Source organism: Oncorhynchus mykiss, chromosome 16, assembly GCF_057628025.1.
Source record: "Oncorhynchus mykiss isolate SJ-2025 chromosome 16, ASM5762802v1, whole genome shotgun sequence".
Classification (NCBI taxonomy): domain Eukaryota; kingdom Metazoa; phylum Chordata; class Actinopteri; order Salmoniformes; family Salmonidae; genus Oncorhynchus; species Oncorhynchus mykiss.
Genome location: NC_143037.1, coordinates 48281192 through 48295000, shown reverse-complemented (window position 1 = coordinate 48295000; position 13809 = coordinate 48281192). Strand labels below are relative to the sequence as shown.

At 42.8% G+C, this 13809-nt stretch overlaps 1 protein-coding gene across 1 annotated transcript in view; it reads right to left on the bottom strand.

Annotated features, from left to right (window-relative positions):
* Positions 1 to 13809, bottom strand: part of LOC110492107 (inactive dipeptidyl peptidase 10) — a 34874-nt gene that overhangs the window by 12131 nt on the left and 8934 nt on the right. The window contains exons 3-14 of the mRNA XM_036947035.2: positions 13491 to 13586; positions 12804 to 12898; positions 12070 to 12141; positions 5252 to 5304; positions 4559 to 4640; positions 4041 to 4161; positions 3343 to 3497; positions 3119 to 3216; positions 2866 to 2989; positions 2508 to 2549; positions 2276 to 2380; positions 1873 to 1964 (exon numbers count right to left, since the gene is read on the bottom strand). Of these exons, the coding sequence (XP_036802930.1) occupies positions 1873 to 1964; positions 2276 to 2380; positions 2508 to 2549; positions 2866 to 2989; positions 3119 to 3216; positions 3343 to 3497; positions 4041 to 4161; positions 4559 to 4640; positions 5252 to 5304; positions 12070 to 12141; positions 12804 to 12898; positions 13491 to 13586 (1135 nt within the window). The remainder of the gene's footprint in view (positions 1 to 1872; positions 1965 to 2275; positions 2381 to 2507; positions 2550 to 2865; positions 2990 to 3118; positions 3217 to 3342; positions 3498 to 4040; positions 4162 to 4558; positions 4641 to 5251; positions 5305 to 12069; positions 12142 to 12803; positions 12899 to 13490; positions 13587 to 13809) is intronic.

The following is a 13809-nucleotide window of genomic DNA, read 5'->3' as shown; positions in this document are numbered from 1 at the left end:
TTACATAAAAAATAAGAAGATTACATGTAACTAACAACATGTAATCAGTTACTCCCCAACCCTGCCTACTTCTCACTTCTAATCATGCAAAGCAAATAAATATAAACCCATATTGTTTTAATGATAATTTCTGAGAATGGAATACTTTGCTCCAGCATTTAACTATGCCTGTATAAAATGTTAAATAGATGTGGGTTGATTCTAGCATCAAATTGCAGAGGCTCTCACATACAGCTGAAGTCGGAAGTTTACATACACTTAGGTTGGAGTCATTAAAACTTGTTTTTCAACCACTCCACAAATTTCTTGTTAACAAACTATAGTTTTGGCCAATCGGTTAGGATATCTACTTTGTGCATGACACAATACATTTTTCTAACAATTGTTTACAGACAGATTATTTCACTTGTAATTCACTGTGTCACAATTGCAGTGGGTGAGAAGGTACACTAGATACACTAAGTTGACTGTGGCTTGGAAAATTCCAGAAAATGATGTCATGGCTTTTGAAGCTTCTATTGACATCATTTGAGTCATTTGGAGGTGTACCTGTGGATGTATTTCAAGGCCTACCTTCAAACTCAATGCCTCTTTGTTTAACATCATAGGAAAATAAAAATACATAAAAAAAAAATACATACATCAACAAGTCTGTTTCATCCTTGGGAGCAATTTCCAAACGCCTGAAGGTACCACATTCATCTGTACAAACAATTGTACGCAAGTATAAACACCATGGGTCCACGCAGCCATCATACAGCTCAGGAAGGAAACGCGTTCTGTCTCCTAGAGATGAATGTACTTTGGAGCGAAAAGTGCAAATCAATCCCAGATCAACAGCAAAGGACCCTGTGAAGATGCTGGAGGAAACAGGTACAAAAGTATCTATATCCACAGTAAAACGAGTCCTATATCGACATAATCTGAAAGGCCGCTCAGCAAGGAAGAAGCCACTGCTACAAAACCGCCATAAAAAAGCCAGACTACGGTTTGCAACTGCACATGGAGACAAAGATCGTACTTTTTGGAGAAATGTTTTGAAACAAAAAAAAAATCTGTTTTGGCAATAATGACCATCGTTATTTTGGGCGTGAAAAGGGGGAGGCTTGCAACCAGAAGAACACCATCCCAACCGTGAAGCATGGGGGGAGGAAGCATCATGTTGTGGGGGTGCTTTGCTGCAGGAGGGACTGGTGCACTTCACAAAATAGATGGCATCATGAGGGAGTAAAATGATGTTTATATATTGAAGCAACATCAAGACGTCAGTCAGGAAGTTAAAGCTTGGTCGCAAATGGGTCTTCCAAATGGACAATGACCCCAAGCATACTTACAAAGTTGTGGCAAAATGGCTTAAGCACAACAAAGTCAAGGTGTTGGAGTGGCCATCACAAAGCCCTGACCTCAATCCCAAAGAACATTTGTGGGCAGAACTGAAAAAGCGTGTGCGAGCAAGGATGTCTACAAACCTGACTCGTTTACACCAGCTCTGTCAGGAGGAATGGGCCAAAATTCACCCAACTAATTGTGGGAAGCTTGTGGAAGGCTACCCGAAACGTTTGACCCAAGTTAAACAATTTAAAGGCAATGCTACCAAGTACTAATTGAGTGTATGTAAACTTCTGACCCACTGGGAATATGATTAAAGAAATAGAAGCTGAAATAAATCATTCTCTCTATTATTATTCTGACATTTCACATTCTTAAAATAAAGTGGTGATCCTAACTGACCTAAAACAGGGAATTTTTACTCAGATTAAATGCCAGGAATTGTGGAAAAACAGAGTTACATTGTTTTGCGCTAAGGTGTATGTAAACTTCTGACTGTACATATTATGCTATGTAGCATCACACACAGGGGCTCTCACATACATTTTGCCGTTGTCCTCGTCCAGGGCACACAGCACAGTGACATCCCAGTTCCCGGACGTCAGAAAGCGAGGAGGGACAGAGGGGATGGCAGGCTGTGTCACATTGGAGGAGAGAGAAAGAGAAGGGGATGAATACAGAAACAGACAGACTGCCAGTGGAGAGGAGATGCCGAGAATAATATTGTCAGCGGAATGTAGAGTCATTCAGACACACGCAATTCAGATACATAGTCACATATACCTAAAATAATCACTGCCTAGACAAGACTTCAGTTCTCTGCTATTCAAATCTGTATAATCACATATTGTTGTATGTCACCCTGTTGAAGGCTTAACAAGCAGTCTGACGTTAAACCATTGGAGGATGATACAGAGGTGTTAAACTTTATTGCCCTCACACTGACCTGCGCAGGGAGACTGGCAATGTGGCGGAACTCCCCTCGGGCACCCTGCTTGGCTGGCAGTGTCAAATAAAACCAAGAGCCATCGGATGAAAACAATGGCACCTCCTGTTGGACAAATGAGTCAGGCATGGTCAATAACAATCCAGGAAATATCACAAATGGGTCGATTGAGACTGTATCAGGGGTACCAGTTTCAATGAGTAGCAGATTTTGGGAAATGAGTGACGCCTACCTGTCGTTGGTTTTGCATTAAGTCCATGACCATAGTGTGTTTCTGTGGAATTAAAACAGAGGTACAAAATAAAGAAAATTTATCAACATAATTAAGCAGCCAATGTTAATATTGTAATCAATCCATAAGGACTGGTTGGAGAGAGATGGTAGAGAAATGCTGCAGCGGGTCATTGGAAATTCATCACAGGAAGTATAATTGACCTTATTTAAGCTGGAAGGAAGAGATATGGTGGCTTAAGAAAATCAATCCAAACCCCCCAGTGTGTAAAGGAGATGAAAATGCTATAAAAGTAATGCATGGCAGCAGAGCGAGGAGACCCTATTGAATTACTGTGAAATAACCTTTGACCTCTCACCTCTGAACATGCCCCTGTGGTAGCCTCACACACACAGAGCTCTGATTGGTTCTGGGCCCGGTTCAACCAACGCACCACCAGACGAGTGCTGCTGATCCACTTCACCATGGAGATGTAGCTGTCTCTAGGGAGACATTTGAAGAAATAAAATACAAGAAAATAACGTTTCTTGGACAGTAAAATAAAATATAAACGTTAACAACATTAGTCCTTAGTTGAGCTACAGTATGAAGTTATATTTTGGAGATGGTACCTGGCCCTGAGAGAGTCTGGAGGGATCATCTCTAGAGTGTGAGCTGGACCATAGAGATTCACCACAAAAAGGCTGACTGTGGGGATAGTGGAGCCAGCCTGTTCACACAGACACACAGGTTCAGACTATTACATTAGTATAACATTAGTTAGATGACATGACAGTCTTGGAGCTTTTACACATTGCATTATTGGTTAATTATATATTTTAAAATCAGTGTTTACCTTAGGGTAAGGAAAGAAAACATTGGAGGGATAGACTCCACCCAGGAAGTAAGGTATCTCCATTAAGGGTGTGGCAGAGTTGTTGATGGTGAAGTATGCCAAGCGAGCGCCATCTTTGGACCACCAGTGGGCAGAGTAAGTCAAGAGCACTTCCTCTGTAAACATTTTACAAGAGAACAAAGCAATCAGTTTCAATACACATTTGTTACTGATGGAAGTCCAAATGTTACACATTGCCAATAGTGCAAACAATGTATCAAAGTCATATATTATCTGCAATACCATACATCTCAGGGAACAGCTTTCAAAACGACAAACCTCATTTTGCAAACAGTTGGCAATTTTGGAACAGTTGGCAACAGTTGTCAATCAATGGCTATGATAGAGATAGGTTAAAGGAAAACTCCACCCAAAAACAATATTTTGGTCTTTGTTTCATTACTCCATTGTTGACATAGTCCCGAAATGTTTTGCTTGTCAGCACTCAAGTTTTCAAGATATGCGACTGTCAAAACACAGAAATCATGCAAAACGCAGCATCATACGCAGCAAAATGCATCATACAGGGATGAGTTCTGTATTTTGAAAGTTACTTATCTTAAAAACTTGAGTGCTGACAAGCAAAACCATGGACTACTTAAACAAATAGAGTTGTTTTCCTTTAAGGTGTTAGTGGATGTTGCTGCAGTATCTCTTACCCTCATACATCCAGTCGGATAGACCATTGACCACCAGCCCCTCTCTGCCTGTGGATGTGAGGCGTAGGGGCTTACTGGTCATGGCTGGCTGGTAGTAGATATCTCCTTCAAACACATAGGCCTGGCAGCAACAGAGAGACAGTACTAATCCATTATCAAAGCAAGCAGATAGAGAGCTCGGTGTTGGCTGGCTGAATCAAACGTCCTGTTGACTCCAAGTGGGAATTCATCAGCCAGCCAAGTTAGAGGCCAATACATCTCAGCTTGCCACTGACTGAATGTGTTGAAGTGCCATTGGAACACAAACATTGCACTGAAAACACTTTACATTCATAACACATAATCATCCAATATTAATCTGCAACAAACACTGACATGTTGTTTTTTAATCATTATAACTCCAATATTAAACACAGATAAATAGAGGTGTTATAGATTTGTTGTGGTGTTAAACACATTTCCAGTCCACCAGACACTGTTGAGGTGGGATGCAGAATGAGTGAGAGCTGCTGCCTTACCAGCTGGTTCCCTTGCGGCCCCCAGGCTGCGTACTGTATCCCTGCCTTCTCCCCTGCTGGAGAGTTAAGCTCCAGCAGATCCCTGGGACAAACACAGAATCCCTCCATTAGGAACGAATGGCCTCTCTAAAGCCACTAGTGGATAACGGAGTAGAACGTAGATCCGTCCATGCCTGTTCATAAGCATTTGATAGGTATCGTAAAAAAGACAAGATGCAAATGCAAAACCATACAGAGATTGAGGTCGGTTCATGCAATGGATCAATACCTCTTTCAATGCATTGGAACAGCACTATGTTCCTCCAAAAACAGGCAGGCATCTTGTAACAAGACATAACCAGGCATTTCATTTTTTGTAAAATGAGCAGATCCTTCTGAATTTCTTTGAGAGGCCTTGATGCTCCTCACAAGGCCCAGGCTTTCATCCACAGATACAGGGGAGCTCTTGTTTACTGGTGAGCCAGCAGGTAGGAGGAATCTCTGGCTGTCAATTTCCCAGCTTACTCTGATAGTTTAAAGTCAGCGAGGACAATGTTAAGAGTAATGGATATGTCTGACATAACAGATGACGTTCAGATGAAAAGAGACACACTTGGAGGTGCTTGGTCAGTCGAGGCCAGGGCCCGCTTGCGTTGGCAATACACATGCCCAGTGCAGCCCATGCATTAGCATTCACGGATCTACAGTACCTACCCATTAGCCACATTGTAGATGGCATAGGATGCTGTAAAGGACTGAGAGAAAATCTGTTGGAGGTAGAGGACATGATGGGCACAGTGGTCCAGAGTTACTCAAGAACACACTCAATCTCAAGCACAGACACACGCATTACAGTTAGACCATAGGACAATCCAATTAAGTAAATAAACGGCCAACAATTCCATCAATCACATTGCATTGTCGCAAACATCAGTTCTAACTACCCAGTCAAATAGCGCAAACAATGATAACTCAGTCTCTCCTGACAGATAATAGGAGATATTAGAGGAATGATGTCATGTGAGGATGTGAAAGATAGGGAGTATGTCTTTCTCTAACCCCTAAGTAACATAAGTACAGCCAATATCCCTCAGATTGAAAAAGATCCAGAGTGGTAACTCATCTTGACAAGTGAGCAGCTCGGCAGGCTGAAGAGGACACTCCATTTCTAAAACAAAGACTTGAAGTGTGTTGTTTGCCCACTAGTTTCTGAAAGAAGCCAAAGGAAAAGCCTGGGAAAGCGTGTCCCTAATGTAATTGAATGTCACGTCTCCAGTAGCATACTTAACAGTGCAATTGGATTACTTCCCATATTGTTGGTCCTCTAAACCGAGAAACACAGAGAGGCAAAGGAGCATGACTGTAAAGAGAAGGGCTATGTTTCACACCAGAAAATGTCACCCTGAGAGAGAAAGGTCCCTTTCATTGCTTTTGAGGAAGAGGCCACTGCACCCAAAACAAAACACAATGACAACAGAAAACAGTTAGATCTGAAGAAAACTGAGGCACCGAGGTAAAGGATGAGGGTCTGAGCCAGAGGAGTTCACGGCTATTTAACAGGTCACAGAGCGAGCAGTGTGGTGGCAGTGTAACGAGACGAGTCCCTCCCGCTGGATGGAGGGGTGTCGCCTTATCATTCCGCACTCTGGTTAATTAGCTCTTTAGGAACTGTCTACAAAATAGACACAGGTGTGGCTCATCATTTATCATTAGGGGAGGGAAGAAGGATACTGAGTGCGAGGAGGGGACTGTGTGCGTACGTGTGTGGGTGTGTTTGTGTGTGGCCTTGCGTGGGTGCGCATGTGTGCGTGCGTCTGTCTCAGTGTGTGTGTGTGGGTGCATGTCTGAGAGCGTGCGTGTGTGTTACAGTTCCTGTGTGTGTTCGTGTGCATGGGCCTTTGCGTGTATGTATCTGTGCTCACCCTTGTATGCGTGCCTAAGAGAAAGGGAATGAATTGTAATGTGGCCGTTAAGTAGGTAAGTCATAAATCTTTCCCCAGTGTTCCGCCATTGTTCTTCTGGCGGATTGTCCCCCCCCCCCCCCCCCCCCGCCATGACTTTACCCCAAATGGAGGAGCCACACTGTTAACAGACGAGACCAGCGTGTGTGGGCTCACTTGGGACCTGGCGACAATGGGACAGTAATGAGATTACAACGGTCCTTGTATGAGGCGAGATATTGGTAGGTATTGTTGCGCTGCAGTAGGGTCATTCCATCAATTAGGTACCTTTTGAGAAGTGTAACTTGATTATTATTATTTTTTTAAGTTAGATTGTACAACATTGTAACATTATGTCATAGAGAGCACATGTTGAACTTCATGAAAAACACTTTCCCCTCTCAAGAGGTTAGCTCCATTGGAATCAGGCATCCCACAGCAAAACAAGCTGAAATTCACTTATTTCATTCATCTGCTTGGACTGTCCTCATATTTAGCCTCGCAATGAAGTGTTGGACATTTTATTTTCAGGACAACCTGGGCTGCAAGTAGAACACAAATGAATTTGACATAAACAGTTGCATGCACAAGTTTTATTGATAAATGTCAATAAAAACAAATTGGTCTGCCAAGCAAAAACCTGATAAAAAATGTATTTATATGAATGCTGTAAGAAGAAAAATGGTTTGCTCAATGGGAAATTAATATCCAACTAGTCAGTGACAACTGTGTGGAGTTTGACGTTTGAGACAGCAACTATGTGAGCTTATTACAGTATTATAGACACTATGTCCTGGGATTTCCTATGATCTTCTGTGTAGAAGAACCCCTTAACCTTCTAGCGACTCTTGTGTGGCTTGGGAGTGTCATAGAGCAAAATATGTGCGTGTTCGCAAGAGTCTCTGCTTTTCGTAGATAGGTCACATCAGTTTGTAACTAAAACTGTTCTTACTTTAAAGATGTTTTTGTGAGAAGAAAATGTGTTTGGGATCCGCCCTTGTCTCATAAACATCGCTCTAACTCAGTTAATCACACCAATTAATAAAAGAAAATAACATGTTATTGGTCTCATACATGTATTTATCAGATGTTATTGTGGGTGGAGCACAATGTATCAGCGGATGCAACAGATGTCGACGGATCCAGGAGGTGAGAAGTCCAAAACGTGCCGGCATTACCGTGGGACCAACAAATGACTATGGTAAGTGCCTATTAAGCCCGTTACAGGGTTGACCGTTACGGGGTTGACAATTTCATCTTAAATCAACCATAAATCCACTTGTAGTTCAAACATTTCTAGCCTGTCTATCTATGGGGTAACAGGGTTGTTGCGATTTGTTCGACTCGCTCAGTTTTCCACCAGGAAACACCAGAAAATGGCCACAAAGAGCAGAACCAGGTCACCTGCTTTTACATTATGATTTGACTATTAGATGTCCAATGTTCCTTTGGATTCTTTTTAGAGTGTGCAAAGCTGTCATCAAGGCAAAGGGTGGCTATTTTGAAGAATCTCAAATATAAGACATATTTTGATTTTGTTGAACACTTTTTTGGTAACTACATGAATCTATATGTGTTATTTCATAGTTTTGATGTCTTCACTATTACTCTACAATGTAGAAAATAGTAAAAAAATCCTTGTCTGAGTAGGTGTTCTAAAACTTTTGACCGGTAGTGTATGTGAATCACTAATCACATGAAATAAATAATAATCTTCAGAAATGACGTTCTCAAAACAGCAAAATAACGAGGGCTTAACGATGAAGGTGAAAAATTTGAGAAATCAAATTCTTAGAGAAATCTTCCTAGAATTCACAGAGGGTTCACTGAGGGTCGTGTCAAAATGCTGCATTTTGTCACTGTAGTAAGTCTTTACTCATAAAAAAAATCTGAGTTATTGAATTCTCTGTGTGGTCTAGATTAAGGGGACTTAATTTAATATAACAAGCTTTTAAAATGCAATATTGGTGCACAATTTCTACTTTAAATATCAAAGGGAAGCAAAAGGGACAAATTTTGTGGAATGACCCAGTACACACAATACAGGGATAATAGATTTCTTCCCCCAGCCCATTGTTAGTACTAAACCTGCATTTCTCTCTGGTAGTGCCTCAATATGCTGTATTTGATACAAGCACTTCATTGTCTGTAACTGCAGAGCAGACCAAACCCTCCAGTTGTATTTCCTTTCTTTCTAAATTGCACAGTCTTGGCAGTTTCCACCTGTCTGGCTCTGGCTGCATTTCCTCATCCCTTCCACTCTATCTCCATCCATCCTCTCCTTCCCCTCTTTTTGTGTCAAACAAAGGGAACAACTCTCACAAGCACTGACGCAAACACACGCATGCATCAACGCACCCACGCAGACACGCAAACACACACATTTATCAGACTATTGGTCATGTTGAGGAGAGATTGAAACCTCTGCTACACAGGAGGTTTGAATTTGTTCTCTCCCTTATGCCCCCCTCCCCCGCCACCCGTACTTCTAACTATACCACCTCTCTCAAAATCTATTTATTTTTCGCCCACTAGGCACAAACCTCCCCAAAGCCTCACAGCTAATATGAAATCCAGGGGAGAAGCCTTTCAACTTAACACACAGCCCACTCATCCATTTCCCACCACTGCAGCCCTCTCCTCTAAGCATCCATCCCACTCATTCTTTTACACCCCTTCTGATTGATTTCGATTGGACAGGGTGATCTAGGGGCGAATGGTGCGTGTCAAATATTTGTTCTCCCCCTATTGCTACTGCGTCTCTCTCTCTCTCTTCTCTCCCTCTCTTCTCTCTCTCTCTCCCTCCCACCCTGCCTCTCTCTATCTCTCTGTCTCACTCTGCCATTCTCAGCGGCACACCGCTCCTCTCCCCAACAAGAAAGCCTGTGCTTGCGGGCAAACGGCTATTGTCAGCCGAAAACCCCTAGAGATAGAGAGAAAAAAGCGAGGTGGAGATAGATAGAAAGAGTGAGGGAGTGCGAGACAGACAAAGCAAAAAGAGAGGGAAAGACGGATCTTGTCGCAACCTGATCTGTTTCACCGGTCTTGTGCTTGTCTCCACCCTCCACCAGGTGTCTCCCATTTTCCCCGTTATCTCCTGTGGATGTATACCTGCGTTTTCTGTTTGTCTGTTGCCTGTTCGTCTTGTTTTTGTCAGGTCTTACCAGCGTGTTTCCCGGTTCTCCTGTCCTCAAGTTTTTGTTTTCTAGTCTTCCCGGTTCGGACCTTTCTGCCTGTCCTGAGCCTGCCTGCCATCCTGTACCTGCCTGACTCTGACCTGCTTTAACAACCTCTGCCTGCCCTCGACCTGCCTTTTGCCTGCCCCTTTCGAATACTAAATATTCTGAGAATCAAACTGCCTCCTGTGTCTGCATCTGGGTCTCATCCTCGTGATAGATCTGACTCCATTTAATATTATAGTAAAACCAGGTGCAACCAAGTATTATGTGTTTAGCTAACTAAGATCAAGAAATGGTCATGAGAAGCGAACGCAAAACTCAAGTATTATTTAAGAACTTTGTAAAATGAATGATACCATTATACAAGGCATAATGCTCAAGCTACAAAGCATTATGAGAGAGAGAGAAGAGAAGTCATAGCCTGAAAAGCCATGTCCCAAGAGTCCATGGGGTGGAGAGAGTATCTCACCAGCGCAGGTCAAGAACAAAGAAGAAAAAGGCAATGAATCTGATGCCCCTTTGCAACATCTGAGCTGTTGACCAATGGCATTACTCTAAAGTTAACCTCCAATCAGATATCAGACCTACAGGATGTAAAGACAACAGAACATCTGCTTCTCAAAGGTGACACAAGAGAGGGTTGGAGAGCAACACAGAGAAGGCTGAATTACTAAGACAACACAAAGGAAATCCTTGCATACAGTGTAGAGTCACTTTGGGAGCTGGGCCGCCCTACAAAAGCTATATGGTATGATCGTAAACTACTAAATAAGAAAACTTAGGAGAGCAGATCCTAGAGCAGAGTGAAAGAGAGAGGGAGAGAGAGAGAGAGAGAGAGAGAAAGAAAGAAAGAAAGAAAGAAAGAAAGAAAGGGAGGAAGAGGGGGAGAGAGAGGATGAGGGAGAGAGAGAGCAGATCCTATACACTCTTTAATAAGGTGGAAATTGTGCTGAAGGAACCCCCCCCCCCCCCCATTACCCGTATATTACACCTCTTGCTCCCTCCTTTGGGGAAACAGGAAGCTATTTATTAAGCGACTGGATATTTACAGAAGGAAAGGGTTGGCGGGGGAAACAGGGAAAGCTATTACAAGGGAAAGAGAGATGAGAAAATGCATGTGTTATTAGAGTTGTTTGTTATGCTGGGGTTTGCCTCAAACCACCTGCAATTGTGCATTATACATTAGACTCTAGTATAAGCTCCTCATTAACATTCCCCACCAAACCAGCAGGGCGATTTCATTACTGCATGCAGCTCCAACTTTAACACCCCATCTCCCTCATCACATCTCTGCCTCCCCCTCGCCGCACACTGCTATCTACATCAAACTGATCCCTCTCTCTCAGCCACCTAATTCCCTCCATTCTTCTACACCACTTCCCCCATAATTACCTAGTCTGAATATTCCCCATACATTTTGCCCGTGATTTGACTATTGGCTGTGTCTGAATAGCATGTAAAACATGTAAAACAACAGAACGACAAATCTGTCGACAAATCTGTCGTTCTGCCCCTGAACAGGCAGTTAACCCACTGTTCCTAGGCCGTCATTGAAAATAAGAATTTGTTCTTAACTGACTTGCCTAGTTAAATAAAGGTAAAAAAAATAAAAATGTAAGACTGCTGCAGTACTGTAGTAGCATCACTAGTTCTCTATTTTAAAAAGCGCATTCACACATAGGAGGACCCTGTACCGGGAAGAATCTACTTTCACCCTGCTCCCACCTAATCTCTTTCTCTCTCTCGCTCTCTCTCTCTCTCTCTCTCTCTCTCTCTCTCGCTCTCTCTCTCTCGCGCTCTCTCTCGCTCTCTTTCTCCCTCCCTCTCTCTCTCTCTCTCTCTCTCTCCCTCTCTCTCCCCCTCTCTCTCTCTCTCTCTCTCTCTCTCTCTCGCTCTCTCTCGCGCTCTCTCTCTCTCTCTCTCTCTTTCGCTCTCTCTCTCTCTCTCTCTCTCTCTCTCTCTCTCGCTCTCTCTCTCTCTCTCTCTCTCTCTCTCTCTCTCTCTCTCTCTCTTTCTCTCGCTCTCTCTCTCGCTCTCTCGCTCTCTCTAACTGTTTCATAAGGGACTTTCCTCCCCCTCGTTCATTCCACTGACTGTAAAGGCTGGATTAGAATGCATGTCATTATTGTACTACAGCCACCATGCTGTGCGGAAACAGGCGTGTCGTTAGTCGCAACAGAAACAGATTTGACTCAACTGATTTTCTCTGATGGTCTGGAATAAGCTTGTGGCGCTGCTGTGCAGAACGGTGTGAGAGTGAGTAGGAAACCACATGGCATGCAAGTCTTCTTTGGTGTCATTGGGTATTACTACGGCTGTGACTATGATAATTGATCCGAATGATTGACACTGTAAAAAATACGGGAAGAGCAAGCTATGAGCATGTTATTTGGTCAAAACGAGCATCACTCACTGGCTGAATGTTGTATGCCAACAGGACAAACCTCTTGTCTGCAGACACATGGAACTTTGTGGTCGTCAGGTCCTGGAAACACGGAATGAACAATATATCAACAACCTGCATACCTCCTAAAATTAAATGATACACGTGTCAGTAACTTACTTGGATCTCATATTAGCCTTAACCTTCAAGAACAACATCACCTCGGGGCTCATATGGATAATGTCAGGGATTGCACTTGGAAAGCCACGGCCCTAGGTGCAGTATCCCTGCCTATATCATCCACTGAACGCTAAATACTTTTGTAGGATAGCAACAGAGATGATAAACTGGTGAGAGCCAGAGAGGAGACTTCTCCCCATCTTGACAACAGAACGCCGCGTAGCTCCTAGGCAATGACCCAGATAGGTTTTTTAGCATCGCTTTGCCAAACCAGGCACTCTTCAAAATGAGGCCCTTGCAAGAAAAATCTCTTTGAAGCCATATGTTGAGGGCTTCAACTGAACAGTGAGGGAACCAAATAGACCTCCTCTACATAGCTATATCAGAGTGAAAGTTACTAGTGCTCTTTTTTCTAAAACTACAAAAGTTTGAACAGTCATTCTGTATCCTCTCTCCATCTGGGAGACCCTGTCAGTCTATTGAACGGTCCCATTTGTCTGGCTGTCTCTGTAAATGAGCCAATCAATAGTGGAATAAGTCTCCTCTACTGTAGGGCCCCAGGGCCGTAACGGGCCATTACTCACCAGGGAGCTGTTGTCCAGCAGGGTAGCTGTGAGGTTGGAGTGGAGGCTGTAGGACAGGATATGGCCCTCTCTGGTTCTGAGAGCAACCTCATTCTCTGGAAGGGACAACACAGGTCCAAGGGAAATGTGAACCTTTTAGTTGGTTCACTCGATTCCAACATGAATGGAAGTTTGCATAGGCTTCCCTACACATGTTGTATCTTCTTCCCCTCCTTCGGGTCTCAAGGTTTATCAAATCAAATGTTATTGGTCACATACACGTGTTTAGCAAATGTTATTGCGAGTGTATTGAAATGATTGTGCTTCTAGTTCCGACAGTGCAGCAATATCTAACATGTAATATCTAACAATTTCACAACAAAAACCTAATACACACAAATCTAAGTAAAATAATGGATAAAAATATATAAATATATGGAAAAGCAATTTCAGAGCGGCATAGACTAAGACGCAATAGATAGTATAGAATAGAATGCAGTATATACATATGAGATGAGTAATGCAAGATGAGTAAATATGATTCAAGTGACATTAAAGTTATTAAAGTATCCGGCACATAACTGTTGGTTATTTGTTCTTAAGTTTGACAGTAATATCTCAATAAATCTCCTGATACTGAGCTTTCAGATATCAAACAGGGGCAACAGGATAATCTGGGTTAGCTCAGATAGAGCTAGAATCTCTTACCATTCAGCCAGGTCACACAGGGGTCGTGAACTGTATACTTCTCGTTCGCCAGATCCTCCATGGTGAAACGGGATTGCAATAATAGATGAGACTCATCTTCCAGAAAGAGAGAGGGAGAGACAGAGAGAGAGAGAGAGAGAGAGAGAGAGAGAGAGAGAGAGATAATATGACATTTGAAGTGTCTCTATTCCTGTGGAACTTTTGTGAGTGTGATGTCTATTGTTCACTTTTGTTTGTTATCTATTTAATTTGCTTTTGCAATGTAATAATATGTTTCCCATGGCAATAAAGCCCTTTGAATTGAATGTTGAGAGAGAGA